Source organism: Vigna radiata, chromosome 5 (genome assembly GCF_000741045.1).
Source record: "Vigna radiata var. radiata cultivar VC1973A chromosome 5, Vradiata_ver6, whole genome shotgun sequence".
NCBI classification, from domain to species: Eukaryota; Viridiplantae; Streptophyta; class Magnoliopsida; order Fabales; family Fabaceae; genus Vigna; species Vigna radiata.
In genome coordinates this window covers 3,876,836-3,888,421 of record NC_028355.1, presented here as the reverse complement: position 1 = coordinate 3,888,421, position 11,586 = coordinate 3,876,836, and the positions used below count along the sequence as shown (strand labels likewise).

The 11,586-nt window shown below is 29.9% G+C and overlaps 1 protein-coding gene across 1 annotated transcript; it reads right to left on the bottom strand.

Annotated features, from left to right (window-relative positions):
- On the bottom strand, window positions 1-2,127 carry LOC106762203 (CBL-interacting serine/threonine-protein kinase 6-like). The gene has a single exon (XM_014645972.2). It carries the CDS (start codon window positions 1,770-1,772, stop codon window positions 453-455), a length of 1,320 nt encoding a protein of 439 aa, XP_014501458.1. The 5' UTR covers window positions 1,773-2,127; the 3' UTR covers window positions 1-452.
- Between the last annotated feature and the right edge of the window lie 9,459 nt (window positions 2,128-11,586).

Below are 11,586 nucleotides of genomic sequence, written 5' to 3'. Positions count from 1 at the left end.
TTCTCAAAATTTTATTTAACTATAAACAATAACACATACACAATTTCATTATTCAAAATTTGAATAATGAAATTAAAGTACAAATGGACTGATTTATTGAAAAGTTTAAATTTTAGAAGAGTAAAAAGGCTGCCACGAGCATGACCACACCAATCAATTTGCAAAACATTGACAATGACGGGAACGTAAGAACAACATCATCCACAGCACATGTACTTCGACCTTCATGTCGATTCCTGTTCATTATCATGCTTTTCCGGAATTGCCCATTCAGGTTAATGCAACACATGCATTGGACTCATACCCAAACACAGATTTGGAACAAGTAGCTAGCAAATAATTCAATGGTATCTCTCAATGCTCACTTCAAACAATAATGAACAAACAAACAAACAAACACAGCAGAAAAAGGAACGAAATTGAATGTCTCTAACAACAATGGGAGTGTCGGTTCAAGCAGGTGTAGGATTCTCAGAAGGGGAAGTCCTCCACACGATGTCTTTAAGCGCAGGACGAAGTTGGTTGCTGCAGAACTGGTTGTACTCCAAGGTATCACCGTTGTCCTTCTTCACCTCCACCACCAAAAGCGACGGCGTCACGGCGTATAAATCCGCAGCAATTGCAAGCTTCCCTTTCCGACCCCGCTGTTGACCCTGCAACCTCACTTTGCTCTCGCTTTTCTTAACGTCAAACTTCACCGCCTTCGCCACCTCCTCCAGCCGTGAAATCACGCTACTCGCAGGGCGTGTGGTCGCAAACCGAATCTCCTTCTCCTCCCTCTTCTTCTCCTCAAACAAGGGCGACAAATCGAACCCCTCCGAAAGCGAAATTAAATGAAAAGCATTCATCGTGGTGGACTTAGATTCTTCCAACTGCTTAATCTTTTCCTCCAAATCCAACTCTTCTCTCTTCGCTCCCATCACGTCCTTCGGAACCGATTTTTTAAACCAGGACGACTCCATGATCTTGGAAATCGTTATTCGGTTATTCGGGTTCGGGTCGAGGAGCTTCGTAATGAGGCGGCGTGCCTCGGATGAAAACCACGGCGGGCACTTGAAGTCACCGCGGTAAATTTTCTTATACAAGGAGACCAAGTTGTCATCCTGGAAGGGTAAAAACCCTGCGAGGAGTACATAGAGGATTACACCGCAAGACCAGATATCAGCCTTGGCGCCGTCGTAGCCTTTTTTCCCGATGACCTCCGGCGCCACGTAGGCCGGGGTGCCGCACGTGGTGTGAAGCAGGCCGTCCTGGCGGAGGTGCTCGGAGAAGGTGCTGAGGCCGAAGTCGGTGACTTTGAGGTTACCCTCCTCGTCGAGAAGGAGGTTCTCCGGCTTGAGGTCGCGGTGGTAGACGCCACGGCTGTGGCAGAAGTCGACGGCGGAGACGAGCTGCTGGAAGTAGAGGCGCGCAGTGTCCTCCCTGAGACGACCGCGGGCGATCTTGTTAAAGAGCTCGCCGCCTCGCACGAGCTCCATGGCGATGTAGATCTTGGACTTGCTGGCCATGACCTCGTGGAGCTGAACGATGCTGGGGTGCTTGACCATGTTCATGGCGGAGATCTCCCTTTTGATCTGCTCCATCATCCCCACCTTGATCAATTTCTCCTTCCCCACCACCTTCATGGCCACGCTCTTTCCGCTCTTGAGGTTCCGCGCGTGGTACACCTTGGCGAACGTTCCGTGCCCCAGTAGCCGCCCTAGCTCGTACTTGCCGTGGAGCAACATGGAGTTATTAGCCTCGGCGCTGTTGCTGTTGGTTTTGTCAGCCATCCTCAAAATATAGAAAAACACTACTACTCCTTTTACTTCTACTACTACTAGCAGTGCTGGAAGTGGTATTTTAGAGATTTGGGTTGGGGAAGGGAAGTTGAAGAGAAATGGTGAGTTAGTTCACCCGTCTTCGACGTGCTTCCGGTGGCAATTTCTGCCGCCGATTCTGCGTTTGGCTTGGCCACTTAGCTCAGTTCTCTTCAGCCGAAAACCTCTCATCTCTATTCATTCCCTGGTCCTGCCGGGACCAAAAACAACCACTCGCTTGATTTTTTCCAATTATTCAATCGCTCTCTCCCTCCCTGTTTCCCTCTTTCTCTCTTGTTTCCTTCCTTCTCTGCGATTCCACTTCTTCTTTATAAGCGCTTTTTTGTATGAGTGCAATTACGTATTTGGCCCTGGTCGAAACGAAGTAGGAGACGTGGCATGATCGTGGAAGGTATCTTGGGCGTGGATGGTGACACGTGTGTGGGTGTTCCGTTTAAGAGGAGGAAGGAGGGTGGAAATGGTAAAAAGGGTTGTTGTAGTTGTGTGGTTTGGTTGTTCGTTCTTGAATAAGTGACAGATGAGGTTCAGAGAGAGAGAGCGAATAAGAGTAAGAAATTAAGAATCTTATGGTTTATGGCAACAAAAGCAAAGATGACATTCGTCCCCGCATGACAGCGATAACACCTAGGAATGTACCCATATTATAATTATTATTATTATTATTAATCAATCAACCTACTACTACTACTATTACTGCTCGTTGAGCTAGCTAATGAAACACTTCCTACTCAAGATTCCTGGATTATCATGATTGAATTGCCAATTCTTAATTTTGTAAAAAAAAAATTATCCTATTTTTTATATACCTTGCCCGGATTATCATGATTTTAATTTTATATGAATAACAACATATATAAATTAATCTTAGACATACTTGTATTTAAATATCAATGATGGTACATGGTTATGGGTGATAGAAACCGACCCCTATTTTTCATTAGATAAGATTAACAATACATATAATCTCAATGACCAAACTCTACTCGATCTACGGGAGCTAGTCTTGAGTTTCCCCGACTATCACTAAAAGTGATTATAACAATTATTATTGTAAGAATCACTTTCAATGTCAATTCTTATTAAAATCATTAAGAGTTACATATGACAATAATATCATAAGAATTATTGTTATTTGTGTGGCTTTTTTAATGTTTTTTTTTTAATAACTACCTCTAACTTAGATTCAATCGAATGTCAAATAGATAATTTTTCATTAACATAATGACTTTCTATATTTTAAATCATATCACAAAACAATTATAAACTCACAAACACATTTATAAACAAGTGATCCAAAACATTTTGAATCATTTTGTAATTTACTTAAATGCGTAATATAAATTAAAAATCATTTTCAATCAATATATAAATTACTAAAAGCAAAATTATAAGTTTTGTAAAGACTAAATATCGTAAAATCTATACTACTTTGTTAACTATCCTAAATTAGAAACATTTACAAAAAGTACTTTGTTTTTGTGCTTCTAATGTAGTCTAGAGTTTCTAAGTCTAACGTTTTTGTTTTGGTGAAAAACTACAACATATTAATATAACTTAACATGAGTCCATAAACAAAAAATAGTTAATGAATTGATGTTTTGACAATTCTAGTGTATTACCTTATCCCAACTTTTATTAATTTTAATTCGTACAACTATTATTATTCATTGTATTATATATAATAATCACACTTATAGCATTTAGTTTGTTTTTTACACTAACTCAAATTGAACAGAATTAAATCAATTAATTGACACAAAAAGTGAAAAAAAAACGTAAACTTTTATAATTATACACTTAATTTACTATTTAATAATTTACTATTTAATATGTTATTTTTAAAGGAAAAAATATTTGTCTATTGAGAATTAGCACCAGTAGCCGCGTACCGTTTTATCACTCGTATTGGTTAGGGACTAATACTAAACCTTATCACTTTTCCTATTGTCATGATTATCAAACCCAACTTGTCAATTATTGCTTTTTTTTTCTTTTTTAAATTTCTTTCGACAAATATACCTAGTATGATGTGAAATCATCATAAAATAATTCAGATAAATTTATATATAATCATAATTAGATATGGCATTAATGCCTACATACTATCTAATCTGAAAAAGAATCATCTCTTCTCTTTTATATATCCGTTTAAAAGTAAATATTTAAACCTGTATATGAAATTAAAAATAAAAAGGTTAAAAAAATATAAAATATAATATAAATTAAATATAAAATTTCTTTTAATTTAATAAAATATAAAATAAATTATTTGAAAAAAAGAAGAAGAAGGAAGTTAAGATCTTAGTCTCTACACATGGTTTTGCTTTACCCTCCATAGTTTGAAAGAAGCTGAAATGCATCAGTGGACAAAACTCAGAGCTCAGAATCTGATTGATTACTGAACATCTCACATGTGCAAGTGGAAAACAAAGTTTGGCATTCACCTCCAACTGCCTTACTTCATTATTCTCTCTTAGATATCTTCTTTTTTCTTTTATTATAATATTACTTTTTAGTCTTTTTTATAATTATTACACTCTTATATATACAACTTTATAATGTTTTGTTATTTTTCGAACAATTTTTGAACTAACAATTGAGAGAAAACTTAGAGTGAAAAACAACTTTAGACTCTAAAACAATATGCTGGAAAACATTCAATGGAACATTTCTATTCTAAAATACAATATACCATGTTTTATCTGTTCAAATTCACTCCATTAACTTCATATTAGTTATAAATTATAATATATCAAATCTGACAATACATATATTAAAATACTTAACTAGTGTTCTTAAAAATATGTTTTTAATTAGATTATGTTTTTAAAAATCTAAAACTTGAATCGCTTTTATATTAATAATAAAAGGATATGGTTAAAAGTTTAATTACATAAATAATAAGAATCATAATATATATATATATATATATTAAATTTGATTACAATCATTATAGTTATTATTATATTATTTCTCCTCTGCTTTTATTTTATACTACACATGGTGATCTTGATCTTGTCAGAAGAATATCAAGAAGAAGCCATAGAAAATTGAGCAAGGCAAGTTGGCTCTTGTCTTACTATGAGGCCTGAACGGTAAATAGCCACTCACCTCATAAATAAATCATTCCTTTTAGTTATACCATTATTTAAAGGATAATTATAATTTAACAATATATTTTATAAAAAATTTTATAATATTTTAATATTATGTCATTTTGTGATTGATTTCTATTAGTTTTTATTATTATTATAATTGGTAGTGAGTAATTAGAGTAATCACATAATAATACGTAATTAATATTAAAATATTATCAAAATAATATTATTAAATTATTATTATCTTTATGTAAAATTATATAACAGTTTTTTTTTCAAATAGATAATTTTATTCTTTATCAAAGAAAAATAATCTCATTATTTAATAATTTATATTATCATTATGTTTTTTGTAATTGCTTTTAGTGTATTTTTTAGTTAAACAAAGTTAAGGAACTAGACAAACAGGTTGAAGATACCATTGAAGATAATTTTATTTATTTTTAGATTAAATATGTTTTTAGTCCCTATATTTTGGGGAATTTTGGTTTTAGTCTCTCTCTCAAACTATCGTACAATTTAATCCTTTAATTTTATAAAATTCTGGTTTTAGTCATTTTTACCAAATTTTTTTAACTTTATTTGCTGTTTCAAACACTTTTCATTATAGCATTTGGATTGTTTATACTGACACATTTTTGCTTCAATGTTAACTTAGAAATGCGTTTAAAACCGCAAAAAAGTAAAAAAATTTGGTAAAAAAGACTAAAACCAGAGTTTTCTTAAAGTTGAAGGACTAAATTGTAGCTTAGTTTGAAAGAGAGATTAAAACCAAAATCACCCAAAGTTTGGGGATTAAAAACATATTTAACCCTTTTTTTATATTCCTTTTGTAGATTCGTATTCAATTCTATATCATCGACTTTGTTTATTTTAAAATATCGGATTTCTTAATATACTTCAAATACAAATGGTGTACTATATAATGAATGAAAGTTTTTCATAAATTTGAAAATTCATTTTTTATTATAAATGTATTGATAGTTTAGTACATTTAAATTGAAAAATATATTAAATTGTTAGAAAAAATAAAAAGAATCTCAAAACATATTTTATTTATTTTAAAGATTCGTGTTTATAACTTTTTTGAAAACAAATTTTCAAGAGTTTTTAGAATTCAGACTTAACCACGGTAAACTCGTATAGTTATTCTTTCTTGTTGGATGATCTTCACCAGAGGATCCATTATTTCTAAAAAATGAAATTGTCTATTCTATTCAATCAAATATTCTAAAATCTATATAAATTTTCTTATTTAAGAAAAATAAACCAAGTAACTAAGTTAAACGTTGAAAATTGAATATAGTTTATTACTACTAAATTTTTTGTTTGTTCACATGATCCATTTAAAACTATCTTTACAAATTTATTTATTTTTATATTTTGTTTACTTATCATTTTAATAGAACAAAAATGAAGACCTGTAAATATAATAACAAACGTTTTTGCTAAGGTCTTTATGAAAAGGAAGTTTAAAAACAATTTTTTATTTTGATAAAAGCAAAAAATTAAAATATAAGTCTAAATATAAATTTAAATGTATTTAAAACATAAATATAATAGAATAAGTTTAACTATAAATTCTTTTTTTAGAACATAAATCCAAAAAATATATACTGCTTCAATTAAAATAAAATTAGAACATTTTAAATAACATTCTTTCAAAACCTAACTTTGACTATTTGATCATTAAAAACATTCAAATTAAAAGTACTCATTATTGATATCATCAAATATTAAAGAAATTATTTAGTTTATGACCTCATACTATAAGCCAGTCAATTTATTACGTGATAAAAAAAAAATGACTCCATGTACCCTTTAAATATCCATTATAAATTTGCCACAATGGTGCTAATCATTAATGAATTTGCAACTTAATATTTTCCCCCAAGAACTCCCTCTTATATTAGCTCGTCTTAATATTTTATATTATTAAAATTATAAATTGTGAAAAAAAAAACAATTTTAATAAAAAATTAAATTACAATTTTAAAATCTCTACTTTAGTTTTTATACACATTTCATTTCATTTTATTTTATCTTTTTGTCAGAAGGGATAATTTATCAAGTGACATTATTAACTTTTAAATATTCAAAATTGACCATGTAAAATTGTTAGAAATTTCTTCTACCTAATGTTTCACTTTTGTTTTTTCTCCTCCTCTTCCTCTTCTTTCTCTCAACTAACCGACAATTCGATATTCAAAACCACATGCATAGTTAAACATTTTTCCATGAGTATACTTCAATATTAGTGACTATTACATACATCGTCTCCTCACTATTATAAAAAAGCAAAATTAATTAATTAATTAAAATGTCAATATAACTAGTTTAGTTCACCAGATATTTACCCACATGAATTATTTAAACTTTTTATTGACTCTAAATCATCACATATTTTAAACTTACTTATGATGACTTCGTCTGATTTTTCATTTTAATATCATGGTGAAAGTGAAACATGAATTTAAAAGTTAAACAATATTGGAAAGTATAAAAAATGAGTGTGTGTTTTCTCTTGATTTCTAGAAAATATGTTGGTTAATTAGCATGCGCGCATCCTTAATCATTGTTTTAATTTAATGAATTTTAAGTGAATAAGACATGAATACTTTTGACAAGAAAAATATATATTAATGTATAATGATTGAGACATATGAAAACAGGTTTCTTCTCGTGTAGGTCTTTCCTCACCTCACCCCACCCATATATGTAAAGACAAAATCTATTTATATTAAGCGTAAAAGTTGATTGACTTAAACTTAACAATAATTTTTATACAATTTGAAATTAAACATATTTAGTTAAGCCATTAATGAGATAAAATCTTCGACTTTTGAAATGTGATTCGAGCTATGAACAACAATAAAAAATGAATTCAACATCGATAAGGAATAAACATTATAATCAAATTAAGATTTATATGACATTTTTTTATGCCTAAATCAATAAGTGAAAAATGGAAAAAGAAAGTATATAGGTAATTATAAGCTGAGTTTCTATTTTGGAAAGCTGAGTGGCAACTAAGGATGAGAGAAACTTGAGCAATGACCTAACTTTATAATAATTCAAATTTTTCCAAATTCATTCATTAATTCAAAACGATGAGTTGTCATCAATATAACGGCTAGGTGGTCACGTGTGCCACGTGTCTCTATTGTACCCGATACAGTTTGAAACATCCTCATTGTGTCGAGGGAGGGTGCAATCAATAGAAAGAAAGTTACGTAGAGAAACATTATCGAAATGAAAAATACTTTGATATTATATGACGTCCACACCATAAACTATACCTTATCTAAGTCTTTTAGATAACTTATCGAATTTCAGCCACTCAAATTCAACTCTTTCTGTTCACCATTTATACATCCTAATATCACTCATAATAACCTATACAACATATACATTTCCTTCTACTTATTCTATACGAATCCTTACAAACACGCCACTCTTTCTTTCTCACATTCAAATAATTTTAAAGGATAAAGATACTTAGACAACATTTTCTTGACAACATTTGAACATCATCATACGTGTCATTGTGTGATTGGTCTATGATGGTGTCATTGTGTCATTTGGACCAATTACACAATGACACATATGATAATGTTCAAATGTTATCAAAAAAATGTTGTCTATGTATCATTACCCAATTTTAAAATACATTCTTCATATCTCCATTTTTTATCTTGTTGAAATTCGTAATCTCCATAGTAATTTTACTGTTTTTTAAGCTTCGATTGGAAAAAATATCCGTACTTGTGGGTATTTGTTGGTAAAATTCATATCGGATATTTAGTATTCAATGGTAAAAGGTATCCGCGGATAACGAGTATTTTAATATCCGTTTGTTAATGGGTTGAATTCGGGTATCACACTATCTGTACTTGTGGGTATTTGTTACCCGTTTGAAAAAATAAAATTACAATTTTATTCATTAGGATTTTTTTTAACTTTTTAATTAGATTTTCTTTTTTGACCGTTTGTTGTAAAATTGGGAAAGTCCAAATCTTTTTGAGGATTTCTTCTTCAAATCTAAATAAGGAAAATGGAGCTGCCCCATTTCTCATCGAGTTCGTCAACTTCTACCGCTTCGACTCCACGAACAGTGGAGCCAGAGAGTTTCGCGAAGCCTTTGACCTCTACGACCACGACAAAAACGGACAGACTCATCTCAGCTAAGGAGCTTCACCTCATACTCAACAGCCTCGACCTCAAGTGCTCCGTCGATGAACACCGACAGCGACAAATTCGTCAACTTTAAGGAGTTCAAGACGATGATGACAACCTACAAGAACCCTGACGCCACCAATGGCTCCGTCCATTAGTCTCAGCCACCGATTCAAAATCTGATGTCTACTTTCAAAGTATGATTTTTCTTTCTTTCGTTCCGAATCATGGTGGAAGAAGGATGTTTGGAACAACGCATGCGAACGAAGGAGTGAACTGCTGAAGGAGGAGACATTGCTTCAAAATTAAGGTTTGTGAGTTATGATTCTGGATAAGAAAGAAAAATAGACTCTTGGCTAGAATTTAGGCTTGGTGGAAACGAATATCCACAAGTTGAAAAAAATTCAGAAACTTTTTTTATACGAATATATAACGATTAGCGAAACAAATAACGTATATGATTTTTATATGCAGATAAGCACTATCTATACTCAAACAACTTGATGTGTTGTCATCCTTATTCTTCGAGTTAAAGGACATTATAATTTAAAATACATTGTTTACATGTTATACAAATAACGTAAAAAATAAGTTATAATAATTTTTAGATGAATTGATTTATTAGTAGTCGTTTTGCCACTTTAAGCCAGTTGGTGTGGGTCTTTTGTCATGATGAGTGTTTTTATCCAACTGGATTGAAGTTTTTTGATTTAAGTGCCTTATAGCAGTATATGCTCTATATTTCTATAGCATTATTAAAATTGAAACTATGAATACGTTGTAAGATCTCAATCATAGAAAAACATGAATGTCTTTATTAAAATTTGTTTGTTGGTGTAATTTTTATTTAATTAAAATTGTGATATTTAATTTTATAAATTTAATTACTAAAATCAAATTTAGAGAGATGAATAATATTATATAATAAATAAAATTATAATTTGGAATGCTAAAGTTTATAGGACTAATCAATTACTTTAGTCCTTAGGAGCGACTTAATCTCATAGTTCCTGCTTTATTAAAATGATAATGATTAATAAGTCATAGGAAATTTATAAAATGTAGTTTACATTGACAGTGCAAGTAAGATGTATTCAATATATTTGGGTGATATTTTTTGTTTTTGTTGTAGTAATTTGTTTATTCTATTCATGCACAGGAAATCTTAATCTTAATGGTCAAAGATTAATAATTTTTTGAACATATATTTATTTGCACGAAGAATATTTGGACAATTGTCAATATATTGTAGGCACTGCATATAAATAAATTATTGTTATAGAACCAACCATAGATCAACCTTAATAGATATGATATTCTTATACTTCTCGATGTGTTATAAGTTAATTAGGCATTTCACGCTGAAATTTTTGTAACCTAATGAAATGTTTGTGATTTACAATACTTTCAATTTATTCATCTTATGTATGATTTATTTACAAATCTGTTTAACTTTTTCTGCTTTTCTTTTACATATTTTACTCTGAATCTTTCTTCGGATTTCATTTACCATAGACTAAAATCAAATTCATGTTTTTCATAGTTTATTTTTGTTCATAATATCTTTTTTTTTTTTTTTTTTTTTTAATTTGATCGAATTTGAAGTTCCAATTAGAACTAATTTTTTTTCAAACTCATTAAATTTTGAAAGTTATTCTTTCTAAACTTATGCGAGCAATTGACCAATTATTTGAAAATAAATTGTTAAAATCACTAAAAAGAATACGTATGTTTTATTTTTACATGCTACAAATACTAAGGAAATCAACATAAAATATTCATTTTTGTTCTTATCGGAATATGAGGATGGTCTTAGGCGATAGGATGTGAATAAACTAAAGAATCTCATATATAATTTTTTTAGAGTTGAAATAGAAGAAAGATTTATATGCAAAATATTTTCTAATGTTAAATTCAGTAAATGAATTTAAATCTTTATGAGTTGAAGAGAATAAAAATAAGTATGAAAGTGATTTTTTTTAAAAAAAATATCATATGTATTTTTATAGTCTTTAAACTTTAAAGATCATATTATAAACTTGATGATGTGATATTAAATAATAACTTACTTCAAATAAGTAATATTAATAATAATACCGTGATTTCTTATGATAAATTGTGATAATATTAAACTAACGAGATTTGTCATCATAATCATGAATTTTTGTTTCAATAAACATACTTTTAACTATTTCAATACAATGAAATTTATTAAACTTTGTTGAACCACATTTTTTTAGTATCTATTGAACTAGACATGTACAATTCAAATTACGATTTTTATAAAAACAGTATTACTTTTCATAACTATGTTTTATAATTAGTGTTAATTATGGAAAATTTGAAGATGATTAATAAAAAATAACTTACAACTACTATTTAAGGTTGGAATGAATTTATATATTTATTTTCACTAAAAACACCAGTTAGTTAGGATCGACACCAAATTATTAAATTTATTAAATATTTTTTTAGAAAAAAGAATAATATGA

Coding starts and splice junctions, on each gene's coding strand:
- LOC106762203 (XM_014645972.2), bottom strand. CDS start 1,772: ATGGCTGACAAAACCAACAGCAACAGCGCCGAGGCTAATAACTCCATG.